Source organism: Carex rostrata, chromosome 20 (assembly GCF_964058835.1).
Source record: "Carex rostrata chromosome 20, lpCarRost1.2, whole genome shotgun sequence".
NCBI lineage: Eukaryota > Viridiplantae > Streptophyta > Magnoliopsida > Poales > Cyperaceae > Carex > Carex rostrata.
In genome coordinates, this window is record NC_135937.1 from 6,885,129 (window position 1) to 6,904,019 (window position 18,891).

The window sequence follows — 18,891 nt, forward strand, 5'->3', positions numbered from 1 at the left end:
AGTACCGAGAGGTGAAAGATAGTTTTCTAGATTTATTGGGACAGTAAGAACTTAATGACTTTAGATTAGAGTAGCCAAGTACCGAGAGGTGACGTTTATTCTAATTGAAAGATGGTATTAATATAGAGATATCACTTTGTACCTACAACACCCAACTGTGCCTTCATAAATATAAGAACAAAATTTACAAACCAATTAGTCGTAACATTAGTGGATAGGAACCCTAAGAAACCCTAATTTCTCATACTTGTTAAAAATCAGATTTTGCTTTAAAAACTTTAGTTTAATTCATTTTAATCGAAACCAAACCAACCTTTGAACAAACAAAAACATTTTTATTTTCTTTTACTAAATTAAATTGTTAGGTTAGATTTGATATTCCAACTTGTCCCTGTGGAGACGATTCCTAAGTACTACTCGACAAGGTTGTACACTTGCGACCGAATTGAGCGTAAATTAGGATTTATTACTTGTATTGTAAAAAAACCACATCAAGTTTTTGAAAACTTGGCTTAATTTACATAACAAACCCTAGGTTTCAATAGATACAATTTCGGCTTATCAAATTCCCCCAAGCTTGAACATTGCTTGACCTCAAGCAATATCTAAACTTGGACTACAATTCGATCGAAAAATTTGTATGATCTTGCCAAAATTTAAAAATCTCAACGTAAATTTTGTACAAATTTAAAGTGCAACCCTTGGCTAATCATGCTTCACCCCACAATTCAATTACTCTAACTTTTATTTCCTTAAAGGTTTAGAATTTGTAAACTTCGGATATCTAAATTTGTTACAAAAAATGCATTCCTATTTGCGAAAATTCTTTTAAAAATCCCACAAGCTTGAATCAAACTTAGGTTAGAAAGTCGCGGACTTCGTGTGTTGATATATGCAAAATTTTGATCCGGATTATTTGTAGTAGTCTTTCGAATAAATCAAATTATATAGTATTCCATCTATTTTTTAAAAAAATATTAAATATTTGTAATACTTCAATACAAAAAATAAAAAAATTATAAAAAATGAAAAAAAAATCCGAAAAAAAAAATTTCCGAAAAAATTTTCCGGAAATTGGTGTTGAAACCAGAAAAAAAATTTCCGGTTTGGGTAGTTTTTGAAATTGACGCGAGGTTTGGTTAGTTTTTTAAATTTATATTTTTTTTTGGATATAAATAAAAAAATCGGACGATTTGTACTTCAATAATGCTTGTTTATTGGTGATAGTGATCTGAACCATTGAATAAAACAACAGGCACAATATTAAAATATTGAACAAAATAACTATAATATTCAAGTATTGAATAAAACATTTTTCTTTAATATATTTTATATTTTTATTGAGAATTTTCATAGTTTCAACTGTTAAATAATTTAATTGTTGTGGTATAAAGTGAGATTTGTCAAAAATAACAGATTTAATTTTTTTTTTCTTAATGCTACCAATAAAAAAAATCGAAGGATTCAATTACAGCTTTAATTTACAAATAACATTGTGGTAAACCTTATATGGAATCACAAGTCATAACTAGATAGAACTAAGATCCGTTTTTTATCGGGTCGGGTTTTACTGGATGATCCATATCCGTTAAGTAGTCGTACCATTCCATTCTATTCTACTTTCTTCCTTTCTTTTTCTCTCTCTTTCATCTCTTCGCTTCCCAAATCAGAAGCACCTAAAGAAAACATGATCGTGTGCGTCGCCGTCGTCGGCCATCAGGTCCGTCCATTAACCTTTCTCTAACTCTTAACTCTCTATCTCTCTCATCTTTGATCCAACGGCTATGACCGAACGACGAGATCTGATCTGGTGGTGAACTTACAGAACAACCCCTTGTATCTCGAGAGCTTCACTGGAGGTGATGATGCGCTCAAGCTTCACCACATCGTTCACTGTTCACTTGATGTCATTGATGAAAGAGGTTTACCTTCTTTTCTCCCTTGCAAAATTGATATTATTGCTACTTGTTTTATTATTCTACAGTTAGGAGGGAATACTGTGAATTTATATTAAACTACCCAGTTTAGCAGATCTCTTAACTGTTCTTTGAAAAAACCTAGTACAATTGTTGGCCCAATTCGCATCAGGATTATCTGATTTATTTTTGTTTTATTTTTCCTTTTATGTGAACTGAGCCTTGATTTCACAATTTCTTATTAATTGAGGTCACTAATACTAACCCCATGTCAGCATATCTACACAATTGTGCCTTCTATTTACTGTACCAGGCTGCTACTATATATCATAAGTTGTTTACTGATATATGTTGCTACTTGCTACTAAGCTGTTTCAATATTGAAATCTGAGAATAAGTCCTGGTAACTAGAATCTCAAATCAATCTTTTGCTGACTCACTGGTGAATTGTGAGGATCTGTATCCTTCTCTTTTGTTTGTTTTTAGTTGTTACTTACCTATTTCTGTTTTGACAGTAAATAACCCAAAGAGAAGTGCGTCAACCTTGAATGAGACATTTCTGGGTCTACTTTATCCTACAGAAAACTACAAAGTGTAAGTATCCTTACTCTTGAAATATAATTGGAGTTTGCAAACGGTTTCCTGTGTTTTGTACAAATTGTTGAAGGAGCCCTTGTTTCACAAAAATGGTGAAATGTTACTTTTATTGCTCAATCTGAGTAGTTTTGTTCACTCGTTCTTAAAGTGTTCAGACAATATCCTGGATAGTTTTTTCTTCTTACAATTTTTGTTGTTGTAGTTGCTTAATTTTTTTGTTTTTGGTTTACGGAATGTAGGTACGGTTATTTGACAAATACTAAGGTGAAGCTGATAATGGTAACAACTGATCTCGATGTGAAGGATGCCGATGTCAGAAGTGTATGTTCTTCCCCACACTTTGTTATTTCTATTGTTGTTTAATTGAAATAAATTGCGTATTGGTACAAACTACAATCTATCTTTCTTATGTTGGAATTTTGCAGAATTTTTGTACTTAAATTCTTATAGCTGTTTAAATAATTGTAGATTAAAGACGATCTACTATCAAACTTTTAACCACTAACCATTCCGTTATTTTTGTTCTTCTTATATGATTGTAGTTCTTTAGGAAATTCCATGCTGCTTATGTAGATGCTGTTTCAAATCCATTCCATGTGCCAGGAAAGAAGATAACCTCCAATAGCTTCTCTGAAAGAGTCAGTACCATTGTCAAGTCCTTTGGGCATTCTATGAGTCTTTAAAATATGCTTTCAATTTTTTTTTTCTATTTTTCCATGTGTTCATCTTCTCGTTCTTTGTTTGATCTATCTTTTTCATAGTTTAGAATTCATTTGTACACTATTGAATGCTTGTAGCCAAGCTGTTTGGCAATGCTTTGAAATAGAAGTGTTTAAAAGGGTATATTTGGATTTTTATTTTTTCAAAATGTTGAGTTCTTAGAGTATATTTTCGGGTGTTTAGGAGAGCATAATCCTGACAGTACGCTGACAAATATCAGTACTTTTGCTAAACAAAAAAGAATGTGTCAAAAATTGTCATAAAAATCTGCTGAAATTGCTCATTTGTGATTCTAAAATCATGAAAACTGATAGATTTTTTTTTAATTTATCATTTGCATGCGTGTACAAATATTTGTGCTAAATAAATAAAATAAATATAACACCTAATATATGTTAAACTGCATTTCACATCACCTTACATAAATAATTGTGAGAACACATTTATAGCGCATTGCATTTCTGAGGATGGTTAAATGCCTTTTTTTTGGTCTCCATCATGCGAAAATAAAACAATTAAATATGATTTCTATTATTTTCTCTTCGTACATAAAAAGTTGTCATTTTTTTATTTTGTTTTTATATGAATTAATTGGTTGAAAAATTCTAAAATTATATATGTATTAGGTCCAGTGGCTACTGGACTCGACCCAGATGCAGTAAAACTGGAGAGAGATGGGCCGAGAGTAGAGTAGAACTGGAGAGAACTGAACGTTGTACAAGGGCACAAGAGAAGGCGCAATTGGGCCTGAATTATTCTGGGACCAGTAAAAAAAGAGCAGCCTGGATAATTTTAATTTAGAAGAATTGGAAGGGTGATGTGGTTAAGATACCTTAGATATTGGAAACGCTTTGTAGAGAAAAATATCGTATGATCACAAGGAACTTCAAATCGGAATTTTTATATAAAAAAAAATGAAGTATTTAATAATTTCATTCCAATGTTGAGATGATGTAGAATTACCTTTAGATATAATAGCTAAACATAATTTAATTATGTGGTGCTATTTTCATTATTCCATGTCTTTTTGTTAGTGTAAGCGCAAAATGCAATGAATAATATGTGTAGGAATTGCTTAGTAATGAGACCATATTTCAATATCAAGTGCACAAAAATTTGGTCCATATTTTGGATCTGTATTCGGTTTTCAAATTTTTAACGGTCAATCGGAACCGCTTAACATAATCTCCATATAAAAGTGTAATTACGGGTGAAATTTTGTACTTATTTTATTTTCTATTTTTTTAGATAGGTAGAAACTCATTTTTTTTCTTTTTAATGGTTGAGAATATTAGATAGTTGGTTTTCTACCTATCTAAAAATATAGTAACAAGAATTCTAAAAATGTAATCATTGATCTCGGAGTACATTATCATATCAAAATTGTGTTGAATGGTTTAGATCGATTGTTTAAATTTTGAAAACAAAAATATGAATTTATAGCACGGACCTATGTGTATTACAAAGTACCATAGCCTTACTTTTTAAGTTCCAACTTAAAAGGAAGTTTAATTATCCTTATAGTTATACTGTATTTTATATTTCTCCTTTTGCAGCTACATCAAATGCTTATGTGGATGGTGTTATCAGCATTATTTGGTGGAATATGCTGATCTGAACAACAGGTCTCTATGACTGTAATCTGTTAGAAATAATCCAGAGTACAAGGGCAAAAAGGCTGTTTTTTTCTCTGCAAAAAAGCAGATCCATGTACTAAAAGCTATAAAAACAAAAGAGAAGATCAGAAAAGAGAACATTTGCAGTACTACTTTTTCAGTTTTCTTATCTCTAGTTTTTACAAAACTGAGATTTTGCTCTCTTTCTTTTTACATGACCTGGTTTTGCCTGAAATACTTGAACACATAAAATTACCTTATTTCAATGTTATCTTGTTCATACTATGTTGTGCATAGACTAATAATAAATAAAATAATTGTGTGGAGCAAAATTCATAAATCAAAAGGGAATCAAGAGCGCACTTTATTTAATTCTCGTCTGCCAGAGAAAGGCCAGGAAACCAATAACAATTTAATAAACTAAACATTATTAAGCTAATAATTAGTTGAAATAATGGATATGTCCATTGGAGCTCAGTTGGTTGTTGAAGTGATGGTGGTGGTGGTTATGAAAGTAATGCTGATGTTGCTGTTGGTTCTCGGCAACAATGATATTGTTGTTTGTGACGGGACAATTTTCCTTTGACGTCGGTTTAGGTTCGGACCAAATGCTGCTGTTTCTAGGATCACGTGTCACCTCGAGAAGCGAATCCCGCACTTGTTCTGCTTGCACCAATTCGTTATCTCTTTTCTGTATCGTTAAATGAAAATTGACATCTCAAAATTTATAGTTGGAAGGCATTTGTGCTAAAAATTTCATGACTGAGTTTTATTATAATTGCATTGGATTTTAAGTTTACAAAAATAATTAAAAGTGGACTTACGGTAACTCGGAAAACATGCAAGACGAGAGTCTTGTAAGTTGTGACATTAGCGTTGGTCACTTCTAAGCCTAAGGCTGCCATAGCCTCTGTTAACCTGACAAAACCGCCTCTTTTTCGCTCGCAAAGCACTTGCATGAAGAACTCATTCCCCTCCACTTGCCTCACCTCTACTTGTGGCTGCATGTGCATTCCAAAGAGAAGCTTCAAATTAATTAATTGGGCCCTTATTTAATGTTTATTTGAATCTACATGTCAGAACAATGACAATTTACATCAAGATCTAATGCATTGAATCTGTTTTTGCCTGATTGTCACAGGTTAAATAAATTCATGATTTGCCAAGAATTGTATATCAACCAAAAGAAGAGGGATGAAGTTCCTATATTGTAAAATTATTTAACTAAGGCACCTTTTGCTAATCATATATATATAACATCTAATTAAGAAGTTTTCAAATTGTACAGAAAAAATAAAAGAAAGAGAGATAGACATGCACCTCCATCTCGAGCCCTCCTTCCTCATTACTCGATAGTTGATCACGGCTTTTCTTTGTTGGCTCTGTGGAATGCTTAGTAGTGTCATTTCCATAATTCGGTGCATCTTCACCATTCAAATACATATTGTTCTTCGGCATCTGATCTCCTTGACAGTTGCTGTTATCGTCGCTGCCCCTCGCAGCATCTTCATCCGGACTGGCCTCTTCCAGCTCATCCTGCAGCTCCTTCACCTCCTTCTGTAATTGGTTTATGTAATCTATTGCATCCCCTAGTATCGATGCTCGATCCATCTTACAAAGAAAAATGAGAAACACAGAAAAAGAGAACACACCATATTATGAAAAATTATTCAACAGCTATGTGAAAATGTTCTTCAAATGCTTAACAACTGTGACAATGATTATAAGCTCTTCGCCTTCTACTTACAAAAATCAATGAAAAACAATTGTGATAATGAAGAATTAGAAATTTTCTAAATCATGGCATTCAAGTAATGAGCATAATGAATAAGAAAATTTAAAAAGAGATCAGTATCAAACCTTGGTAATCTTTGGTACCAAAGACCTTAACATGTAAAGTCGATCATTGAGTTTCTTCCTTCTCTTCCTCTCGGCAACGAGGTTTTTTGAATGGTGTCGTTTCCCGCCTTTTCCTCTAACTGGCCTTCCCTCGTCTTCATCCTCCTCTCCTCCATCGCTTCCCTCCGACACAGAGTCTACATGATCGATCCGTACCGTATCAGCCTCAAATCTTGCTAGCTCTTCTGTGGGGTCTAGCATTTGATCGGTGATTAGCGTGTCAACTGTGCTGTCTGCTACGCCTAATTGGGGGGCAAAGAGACGTGACTGATCGATCGACATGTCCCATGAGATATTTTGCGCGTCCGTTGCGGCTCCCACGGACTGCCAGAATTGACTACCGAGATAATCATTGCTAGGGTTTTCGCTGCTCATTGCCATGGTGCACTGAGACATGATAAAATCTAGGGTTTGTTGATCCTCATCCATCTATTAGACAGAAGAAAAATTAAGCAATGTGCTGTTAGTTAGTGATAAGTTAGCATGTAGAGTTCCAGGGGTGCAACCTGGGGCTATTTAGAGGAGAGAGATAATGAAAAGAAAGATTGTTTGTTGCGTTTTAAATTGGAAACTTTGGTAAGGTCCTGGTTGTTTGCTCATCAAAATAGTGTGTGACCGGTAACACCCCCAGTAACTGGGAAAAACATTTAAATAATTAAGTTGCTACTTCTTGGTTTTACATATAATAAATACATTTCTATCACTAATATATATATATTTTGTATATATATATAGTTTCTTCTAAATATATATGTTATTGGTAAGTATATATGGTTACATGAAAATGGTATTACAACATAAAGGATGTATTTTAGATGGCATTATAATTAAGAAAAATGAACCATTCTGACAAACAAACAAAACTTACATATTTTGAGGCAAAAAGCTCCACAAGACCACCTGCTATTGGTACAAAAACTCTTGTTTTTGCTCCAATCACATCCTGTTCAGCATTAACCAATTAAAGCTATAGAGTATCAGATTGTTGAAAAGAAAAATGCCATTCAAAGAAATGTCTAAGACATTAATTAAAATTAAAGTTTAATAAGCAATATATACCTAGAAATTAAGGAAGAACATGTCAATGTATATGTAAACTAATTGACAAAAAAAAGATATAGGCCTGCAAGAAAATTTCTAAAGCTTAATTTCTCTTACATGCATTTTTCCTATTTGGAATATATACTTGTTTGCATCATTGTTACAAAAACTAAAGCTTTAACCATAGTAAAAAAAACTAACACTGAGGTCTCATATATATAGTCATGATAAAAAGTTAATTGGAATTTAGTAAGATTTTCATTAGTAGAACCAGTGTATATGAGAATTTAGAGAATGGTAAACATAGACAATGAGATATTATTTAATTAAGTGTGTTTTTTTTTGGGGGGGAAACAATATTATTGAGTGTTGTGTTTTGTGTGTAGTAAATTTCAATTTTGTACGGAATATATAATGAATTGCACACACGCAGGAACAAACTAGAAATTTCGGTCTCTATGAAGAGAGAGAAAGAATCAGAGAGCTAACTTCTAAGGTGCTTTTCTGCCAAATTGGTTGATTAGAAAGCAAGGCCTGTGCATGAATCCTAGAATCAAAAGCAAAGAAAATCATTAGTCAGAGATAATTTCTCTTAATTAATTTGGTAAATATATTCTTTGACTCTGGTAGTACAAGTCCCAGCAATTAATGGTTTTCCATAACATTTTTTTTCAATTAGAAAACATTTACTCTAACCTTTGATAAATGAGGAGCAATTGGATCATATATATGTATATATATTTCTTGCTGTATATTTTATTTGCAATTGATCATACAAATATAATAAAAACTGACATAGAGCTCAGGATTTAGGAGCAAATTAATTAAGAGAAATTGCTATGGAATACATATCAAATTAATAAGAAAAACAAGATGAACATATCTTTAATTATATATACCCCAGAGATGAATCCAAAGGGATGGAAAGAGGGACTTGGCGTAGCGCATCGCAAGAGTTCGTCCATTGGTGGTGTAACTTCAAATCCCTGCATTCCATTTCAATGCAAGCAGGTGCAGAACCACTTACATCAAATAGTACCTCTATGTTGTTCATTACTGCCTCAGTTCCACTACAACAGCAACCCATCCATTCCAAAAATCTATATAACACAAGATAAACAAAAAAAAACAAAATTTATCAATACATTTTCTTAAAACTAACTAACTTGATATATAATTCAATAAGGAAAGTATATATATAGATAAACCTTTGATCTGGAGATAATTTCCAGTGAATGCAATAGTCCCATCCGGTGGGACCCGCCGTCAGAGGTCTCAAGAACTCGACAATATTGTTGGTAGAGAAAGGGACCTTCATTTCTCCTCTTTAGCTTAGCTATCTCCTACGATATATACTTAGCTTCTCACACAATGAGACCTATATAAAGAGCAAACAAGAATTATTTATATATTTGCTTAGAATAAATCTATTTGGATATCAGAAAATAGCATTGTAACGGTACGCGTCCTTTGATGAAAAAGGAAAAAGATTCTTAATTTGTTTGGCAGTATACTCTTTCAAAGTGCGCCAATATTGCACCCCATTGTGTACCCAACTTTTTTTTTCTCACTTTGGAAATTAAAGATTAATACGTACGTAGACAAAACTGAACAGTCATGAAAATAGAATATGAAAATTCCAAGCAGACAAAAAAACCTTGCAGGAAGATTTAATTGGAAAACAAATAATTTTTTTTGAAAAGCAAATAAATTGATTACAACTGTATTTTAAAATCATAGTCTTTCTTTATCAATGAGAAATTTTAACGAGCATACTCTTTTTCATTTAAAAAAAAAAACAATAAATTGACTATAACTATTTAAAAAAAAATCATAATATCTCTTTATCAATGAGAAATTTTAACAAGCGTACTATTTTCATTTTAAAAGAAGCCAATAAATTCACTGCTTTTAACTAAATGACATCTATGCTGTCCTTAAACAATTCGAAACAAACTAATTAAATTAACCTCAAAATGATTCACAAAGTTAGTTATTATAAGAAAAGGCTTTAGAATTCATGATTGAGAATTTTAAAGTATTTTTTAGTAGAGAGAAAATTAAAGAGGACATGTGTTGGGTGGAGAACCATTTCTGTGTTTTGGATTAAGTGTAATAAATGTGAAAAGTCTGAATTTTTTGAGTCCAAAATTGGAATCAAATCCTTCTGGAAGAATGAGTCAGAGACTCCTAAAACATTTGTCTCAAAAAGGATCCTTCTTTTTTTATCTCTACTTGTATGACCTCTTTGACTGTACTAAAAGGAATAATATTATTGATATAATGGGCCTGGAGAGAGAGAGAGAGAGAAAAAGAGAGTCAGCTGATGGGTATAGGTAACTGCAACAGCATCTGAGATTATTTAGGGTTCATCATCTTCTCCATTTAATATAGCAAATGCTATACTATATATAGATATATAGCTAGTATATATGTTTAACATATTATATGTCAATGTAATTAATACAAGAAGAAATTAAACTGATTTGCTAAGCACATTTTCAAGAAGAATGAATTCTTTTAATACTAATTATTAGCATGTCCTTTTAATTTTATGCTTTAATTGGGGATAGTTTATTCAAAGCATATTTGAAATGGATAGCTATGGATAAGTTCCTACTGGAGAAGAGAGAAACAAAGATCTACCTTACAAGGCTCAGCATCATACCTCCATGTGTTTCTCTGAAAGAAAACCCAGTTTGATCACATGTTGAGAGAAAAAGATAGAATAAGAGAAGCAGAGAGATGATTCATGAGATTATCAGTGTGATGACACATATTTTATAATGTTAGAGAGGTTGTTATGAGTAGGTAGATTACAATAAAGTTATGACTAACATAGCACTTCCCTTTTCTCATTTTTTTTAAAATTTTTTTTTTTTTGAAAGAGGAAGCAGTACTATATCTCTTTGATCTCTCCCATTGTCTCTTGATCTCTTCAGTTCCAAATTAATGAAAAAATAATTAAACAATCTTATAGTAGATTTGTATTTATTATCACAAGTGATCACAACCTATATACCTAAAGTTACACATATCTTTGTGCATTGAATATAAAAATAGATAGAGAGCTTAGAGAGCCCAACCCACCAAGCAATTTTTTTTTTTTTTTGAAATAGCAGAAAAGGGCTACCTGATGGATAATTAAACAAGCCCTCTTTTCGAAAGGAAAAGAATAAAGAAGAAACAAAAATCATAAATCTGACCTAATTTTATACCTAGGCCCAAACTTTTTATATAAAGATCCGGAATGGACTTCTATGTTGGTATATATTTGCATTGGTTTGGACCTAACTTGTGTTTTGGGATGCTAATTATCGATCCCATCCAAACGGCTCAGCCCAATTAGGCCTTTAATTTTGTTTCTCTGGACTTGAAATTTTCAGCACAAATTTGGGCCCAATTTGAGATTAAGGCCTGTTTTAGCATCTTTTGTTAAGCTAGTATTATTTGATTCTCAATCAACTAAAAAGGAAGCTTCCAATATTAAAATTGTTTAGACATTACATCTAAACTCTACGATAAAGTATAAGGATATATATAAAGAATAACTAAATCAATCAATCAATCAATCAAATTATGTGCGCCATTTTCTTCTTGGATAAGAATTATGATCCCAAGTAAAGCATATTTTGGTTGTTTATCACTTACCATTACCAGAGGAATTCGTATCCTCTGCATTAACTCAAAAGGGAATCTTTTGAGTTAATTAATCTCAGTTGTCTGATCTGTTTTAAGATTCGTGTGAATTAGATCTGCATTGATTTTGAAAGACCTCTATTTTATAAACGACAGTCGGATTGACTCCATTTAAAATCAAACGGTTGAAATTTATTAACTCAAAAGATTCTTGAGTTGATGCAGATGAGACGCATTCATTACCAGAGACAAATTGTGCCACCAGCATCTACAAATGCGTATTCTCTTCATTAACTCAAAAAGGAATCTTTTGAGTTAATAAATCTCAACCGTCTGATTTTAAACGGAGCCAATTCGGTCTCTGGTTATGATATATGGAGCCCTTTAATATTAGTGCGGATCTAGTCTACACGAATCTTAAAACAGATTGAATAGTCAGAGAATTCCAGCATCTACTAGATTTCAACAGTGTCTAAGATCAGATCTTTGAAAGAGAATTATTTTTTCGTATTTGAGTAATAAGGTCCCAAATAAAAGAAGCATATCAGACTGTTGGAGTTATGTTGACAAATATAAAAAGAAAGGAACAAAAGTTACAAAAAAAAATATAAAAAGAAAGGGATCGGATTATGTCCGAAGTCATTTGGACTTGTATCATCGTCCAAAGTATCTCTTATCCATCTGATTAAGTTTACTGTTTTAACTATTTGAGATTGTAGATGGTCCCGAAACTTATAAGGAAATAGTTTTTATTCCTTATTTACTATGTAAGCCAAAAAGAAGAAAATAAGAAATAGAAAAATTGCAGTGCTATACTCTTTTTGAAGAATTGAGAACAAAACAAAGAAAGAGAAAATCACAAATGTCTACTCTTTTTGAAAAAATGAAGAATTCTAATAGTTTCAACGAATCTTCAAAACACCGCACTCCAATTTTATTCAAACAAAATATTTTAATAGTTTCTTTATTTAATATGATTTAGGAAAAATAATAAATTTAAGAGCTAATTATATTTTGAGCAATTCTCTACACTTCATGATCTTTCTGCTTGAAGAGTGGTTTTTTTTTTTTTTTTTCTCAGGAGTAGAAATTTTGTATCTCCTTTGAAACAGATATATAAAAGACTAATAATGATTTAAATGTTCTTTTGAATTTGGTTAAGTAAACAACAAAGTTGAGGGGACCCTAAACCCTAAACTCTCAACCTCTAGATGCGGCCACCCCATAAATGATCTGCACCCCCTAGATGCGGCTACCCCAAAAATGAAGCACATCCCTTAGATGCAGCCCCCAAAAATGTGGCCGCATCTAGATGATGCGGCTGTGTCAAAATTCGAATTTTTCAGAAAATGTGGTTATTTGGTTTATTATTTTTTGGAGTATGGTATTTTTTAAAATTACGGTGAAGTAGCTATTTGGACAAGTTATGGTCCAAAGCCATTTGGACTAATTCTGCACAAAAACACCGAGTTCAGTGTCAATTTTTTTGTTTTTCTTTAACAAATATATTGTACACAAAAACACTTAATTAATTTTCTTTAATAATAACCTAGTTGTTTTTAATATATAGTAGTGAAAAAATAATCATGTTATTTTTTAAACATTAAATTGATTATTTCTAACAAATTATGTGTCAAAAAATTCTAAATAAATTTTAATTATGTGTTAAAAATTTTAAATAAATCATAAAATATTAAAAATAACTATCTAAATATTTAAAAAAAAAAATTGTGAAACATACCTCAATCAATAGTTTTAAAAATACGTAGTCACACGAAGATTTATATTAAACTATTTTTTTTTTATAAAATCAAGCTAATAATTTAAGTGTTTAAAAGTACAACACAAGAAATTTGAAATGAATATGTCCAGATATGCACTGATTTCCTCATGAAAAATATGACGACACAATCACACAAACAGTTGGCTTTCTAAAAAAGAAATATTCTGCTGCTTTTCATTCACTAAATTCTCTATTGATGGCTGAGATTAAATATCCTCTATAACAGTTGCTTGGAATTCAACCTAAATTTAATTGTTCACCAGATAAACAATAGGATATTCACAGATTAATTCCTACTATAGATTAATATTTTTATTTTCAAATTTCAAACAATGCATTTTAACCAACTAACATGATCTTAACATACAAAAAAATCAAATTATACATGTTTTCAAATATTTTTGTACTATTTTTTATAGGTACAAAATTACTATTTTCAGATGATCCATAACCTTTAGATGATTTTCTACCTATATAAAAACAGTAAAAAAAATCTCAAAAATATAACATTTTGATCTCCAAATATATTTAAAATAAAAAATATAAATTTATAGTACAAATCCACGTGTAAATTGCTTTGTTCCAGAGGAGCCGGACCCCCAAAATAAAATTCATATTAAAAATTAAAAATATAAATTTATAGTACAAATCTACGTGTAAATTGCTTTGTTCCAGAGGAGCCGGACCCCCTACTGATTAGCCTTAGTAGGCCCTATAAGAAATAAATAAATATAAAAAAAAAAAAAAAAAGAGAGAGGAAGGGTTAAGTTTAGGCAACAGAGACATCAGTGAGGGCTGGTACGGATCCCCAACAGTCACATCTAAAACTGTGCCCTGCATTCATGCTTACAATAAAGGTTGCACAACAAGTGGATCGAAATAGAAAAGAGGTGCATTATTATTTTGCATCAAAGAGCAAACAAACGCGCATCTCGATTTCATGCCATTTCTGTCTAGGCCACCCCTTGTTCCCCGGTTTTGCAACATTGAACTAACAAATATGGTAGTTGCATAGTGCCGCCTTATCTGCTCCAAGCAATGACTACACCTAACACCTTAAGCTTAAGCTACTCTACAATTCACGATTGCACGCAAAATATGAGGTTTAAATGTTTAATATAACCAAAGGTTCTAAATAGCACGCTATACTATACGACGCTATAGCATTTTCAGACTATAAAAACTATTGTGCTCTCGGTCTATAGCATGCTATTTCACACTATAGCGACACTATATGAGCATAGCGTCATTTTTTAGTTCGTTCCGTTATGACGCAATAAACGTTATTTAAATCTTTGATATAACCCAATTAAGCTCCGAAAATTTTATTTATACCATACTAAAAAAAAACATTCTAAATTGTGGGAATTTCTTAAAAAAAAACATTCTAAATTTTTATTTATACGATGTTATAGCGTTTTCAGACTAAAAAATTTATTGCGCTCTCAGCCTATAGCGTGCTATTGCATGCTATAGCGGCCCTATATGAGCATAGCGCCATTTTTTAGTTTGTTCCGTTATGACGTGATAAACGCTATTTAAACCTTTGATATAACTCAATTAAGCTCCGAAATTTTTATTTATACCATACTAAAAAAAAAACATTCCAAATTGTGGGAATTTCCAAAAAAAACCGAACTAATCTGCAACTCCATTTTTGTGAGACCGCAGATTAGCTTGAAGGCCCCTCAAAAACATAAATATATTTAATATGAGATTGCATTTTTGAGTTTTTGGAGGGTTGCCAAACCAATATGCGGGCCCCTAAAAATTGAGCCGCAGATTGGTTTGATAGTTTGGGTGTTTTTGAAAATCTTCAAAAATCATGATTTTTTTTTAATATGGTATAACTAAAAATTTCAGACCTAAGCTCAAGAATTTGATTCTTGTTAGTACAATAATAGTACAACTCGGAATTTAATAAAAAGTTTATATAAACAAATAAAGAGTGAGGCTATGCTACTTCGCAAAGCGCAGACCGTTATGTGCTTTGCAAAACACCATAGCCTCAATGATAGATTTAAAATATAATGATAATGATAATAATAATAGAGTTAAGCTATGGCAAGTTACCAAGTAAGATTCTTATTTTACTTTATGTTTATATCTTTGTTTTCAAAGTTCAAATAACTAATTCGAACTGCTCAACATGATCTTCTCATTGAAATGTGCTTGGATATCAAATTTTATATTTTTTAGGAGTTTTTTTACTATTTTTTTAGACGAATAGAAAATCATTGTATTTGAATGGATTATGAACCATAAAAAAAGAGTTTAAACAAATTCTAAACAAATAGTAATAAATTTCTAAAATATGTAAAATTTGGTCTTCAAATCCATTTCAATATGTAAATCATATAGACTTTTGAACTTTTAAAAGTAGAAGATATGAACGTGAAATAAAACAAGATTCTTACTTAGTAACCCATCATAACCCATCTCATAATAATAATAATAATAATAATAATAGTTTTTTTTTTTTTACATTAGGCCGTAGACACACACTCTCTAAATTCTGTTAGCCAGGATCGAACCTAGAAACCCCCACATGGGGGCATATGCCTTAACCACTGTACTACACAATGCTTGACAATAATAATAATAATAATAGTAGTAGCAGCAGTAGTTTAGTAGTAATATAATAATAATAATTATTATTATTATCATTTTTTGTAACATATCATTTTGATTATGCAACTTCTTTCTTCTAACATCATACATATATAAAACTTCTTTCTTCTCTCATTTTTTTCAAAATAAAACAAAATTGTTTTTCTATATTATTATGCTAGATACAGGATCCCTCATCGTCATTTCTCGAGAACGAGTTGGGTGTACCTAGGAACTTGGAAGTGCAACCTGTTGCTGGTAAGTGGTAATGGTACGCTGGAGTTATTCCACGTGCCTCGCACGTGAGAGAAACACAGCTAAGTCCTAAGACAATTCATTCACCTCATCACCTGGGTAAACATGTTCTAATCTTAGTACTCTCTATGATTGTTTGCCCCCTCTGTATGATTGATTTGTAATTTGGGTTAAATTTAGTATTAAAATCAAAATAAATTTCTTGAATTATAATTGGTAATATTAATTATAAGTTATAGGATCATAAATTATAAGTCAGGGTATTGGAAAATATAAGTCAAAACATTATTTTTTTTATCGAGTACCCAATTAGTTAATGGGTTTAAATCCGATAAGCTATTTAAACCCGATTCGATATTTTCTTGCCCTCCTGACGAAAATCCTGAGTCCGCCCCTGGATCTGGGTTCAACCATGCATGCATGGTTCAAAACAAAACTAGAAATTATATATATATATATACAGAGAGAGAGAGAGAGAGTAAGGCTACTATGTTTTGCAAATTAAAGTTGGTATTTTAATTTGTACTCATATCTTTAATTTTAAAGTTCAAAACGTCGATCCGAAAAGTTCAAGTTGATATCCATATTAAATTGTGCTTAGGGACCAAATTTTATATTTTTTAAAATTTTTTTACTATTTTTTTAGAAATTTTCAAAATCAATATTTTTCAGAAAATTTTGGACCATAAAAAACAGTTATTTTCAAAAATTAAAAAAATAGTAAAAAATTCCAAAAAAAATATAAAATTTGGTCTCCAAGCACAATTTAATATAGATATCAACTTGAACGGTTCGAATTGACGTTTTGAACTTTAAAACTAGAGATATGAGCGCAAATTAAAACACTCACTTAATTTGCAATGCATAGTAGTCTTACTCTATATACAATTATACATATACACATATATACATAGGAATTTTACTTATTTCTCTAATTCTCGTGTGTGGAAATAGCATGCTTAATTTGAAGAAAAAATTATAAAACTCTCGTTTACTATCCTCTCGTGACTTCAAAGCTTTCGAAGCCTTTTTAAAAAAAAAGGACAGAATCAAATAATACTCTACGACCCGATTTTTTTATTTATATCCAAAAATTAAATCAAATTACAAAAAATAACCGAAGTACCGTTGAAATTCAAAAATTACCCAATCCGGTTACCCAGTAACCGGATTTTTTTTTTTTCCAGTTACCCAATTCCCGGAATTGGAAAAAATGTCCGGTTATTGGATAACCGGAAATATGGTTTTGGTCCGGTTATCCAATAACCGGTTTTTTTTTTTTTTTTAAACTCATTTTTTATAACCATATTTATATGTAGAGTTAGGCTGGGGTGCTATGGATAGCATAGTGGCCTCTATGTTACGGCTCAATATTCAAGTTTTCAAAATCCAAACGGTCAATCCGAACCGTTCATCTTATTCTCCATATTAATATCTGCTTGGAGACCAAATTTTATAATTTTCTGATTTTTTTTACTATTTATTAAGCCACTTTGAAAATCGCTAATCCAACGGTTTTACTGTTTTGTGCAGCCACCGTTGGATCAAAATTTTGTAAAATACTTAATAAATAGTAAAAAAATTCATAAAAATGTAAAATTTGGTCTCCAAGCAGATATTAATATGGAGAATAAGATGAACGGTTCGGATCGACCGTTTGGATTTTGAAAACTCGAATATTGAGCAGTAGCATAGAGGCCACTATGCTATCCATAGCACCCCAGCCTAACTCTTTATATGTATATGTATATGTATATTTTTCTCTAATTTTAAATTTCATATTTGATTTATAAATTTTTTTTGTGTAAATTTGATAAATCTAATTTTATGTTTCAGAAAAAACGCATAATTTGAAATTATAAAATTATTTTTTCTGTATCATGGTTAATTTTCAGATTTAATTTACAAATTTTATTTGTAAATTTGATAGATATAAATACGATGTTTATTTTTATAAAACGTATTTAATTGAGATTCATTATTTTGGAGATTTTTTAAATGTATCTTTTGGATATGCATTGCAAAACAATAATCTTGTATAGTGGAAATGAGAGATGCAAAGCAAAACCATGCATCTTTATTTGTTTACGGATCTTATACAACTGGGTTGGACAATTTTTTGGTCCAAATGAATCACAACCATTCAAAGAACCATTTTTTCTCAAGATTTCTCGGAACTTGATTGATTGCCGTATAAAATATGTAACTATCTATGACCCCATACACCCAAATAATTGATTGGGTTGTTCTGTTTGAGTGTACTCAATCAAAAATTATTATTGTACTTACTAAGCTATCAATAAATACATGATTCCCTCTATCAATGATCAGTAGAGCTACAGTACATGTACCAATTGAATAATTGAAAAAAAAAAGTTGCTATATAACTGAAATAAAAAAAAGTGCTAACTAATATAAAAAATTTTAAGTGTGTGATTAGAATACATCTTGATATGTAGGAGGTTTACGCTTAAATCGGTGGAAAATATTACTATTTAGTTCAGATGAATCCGAACTGCTCAACATGATCTTCATATGTATTCGTATTTGAAGATCAGATTTTACTTTTTTTTTATATATATATATTTTACTATCTTTTTAGATAGGTACAATATCCATTAATATAAAAGTTTCTAAATCATTAGAAAATAACAATTTTTTACCTAGTCGACAAAATAGTCAAACAAATTCTAAAGAATATAAAATTTAATCTTCAAGTATATTTTTATATAAATATCATATTGAGCGTTGGAATTAGTTGTTTAAACTTTAAAATTAAAAATAATAATGTGAAATAAAATATCATCCTTCTTTT

The 18,891-nt window shown here is 31.0% G+C and overlaps 2 protein-coding genes across 2 annotated transcripts; one reads left to right on the forward strand and one right to left on the reverse strand.

Annotated features, from left to right (window-relative positions):
* The first annotated feature begins 1,587 nt into the window (after positions 1-1,587).
* On the forward strand, positions 1,588-3,358 carry LOC144572678 (SNARE-like superfamily protein). The gene is made up of 5 exons (XM_078322341.1): positions 1,588-1,720; positions 1,826-1,922; positions 2,432-2,510; positions 2,753-2,834; positions 3,056-3,358. Exons 1-5 carry the CDS (start codon positions 1,688-1,690, stop codon positions 3,194-3,196), a joined length of 432 nt encoding a protein of 143 aa, XP_078178467.1. The 5' UTR covers positions 1,588-1,687; the 3' UTR covers positions 3,197-3,358.
* A 1,730-nt stretch (positions 3,359-5,088) lies between these two features.
* AMS (basic helix-loop-helix (bHLH) DNA-binding superfamily protein) lies at positions 5,089-9,132 on the reverse strand. Its single transcript, XM_078322304.1, has 8 exons — positions 8,998-9,132; positions 8,689-8,889; positions 8,279-8,336; positions 7,617-7,691; positions 6,710-7,177; positions 6,170-6,460; positions 5,674-5,850; positions 5,089-5,540 (listed from the first exon to the last, which is right to left on the reverse strand). Exons 1-8 carry the CDS (start codon positions 9,105-9,107, stop codon positions 5,292-5,294), a joined length of 1,629 nt encoding a protein of 542 aa, XP_078178430.1. The 5' UTR covers positions 9,108-9,132; the 3' UTR covers positions 5,089-5,291.
* Positions 9,133-18,891: the final 9,759 nt, after the last annotated feature.

Coding starts and splice junctions, on each gene's coding strand:
- LOC144572678 (XM_078322341.1), top strand. CDS start 1,688: ATGATCGTGTGCGTCGCCGTCGTCGGCCATCAG. Junction 1,721..1,825: donor TCGCCGTCGTCGGCCATCAG/GTCCGTCCATTA, acceptor GTGAACTTACAG/AACAACCCCTTGTATCTCGA. Junction 2,511..2,752: donor CCTACAGAAAACTACAAAGT/GTAAGTATCCTT, acceptor TACGGAATGTAG/GTACGGTTATTTGACAAATA.
- AMS (XM_078322304.1), bottom strand. CDS start 9,107: ATGAAGGTCCCTTTCTCTACCAACAATATTGTCGAGTTCTTGAGACCT. Junction 8,890..8,997: donor AAATTATCTCCAGATCAAAG/GTTTATCTATAT, acceptor TGTGTTATATAG/ATTTTTGGAATGGATGGGTT. Junction 5,851..6,169: donor AAGGAGGGCTCGAGATGGAG/GTGCATGTCTAT, acceptor ATGCACATGCAG/CCACAAGTAGAGGTGAGGCA.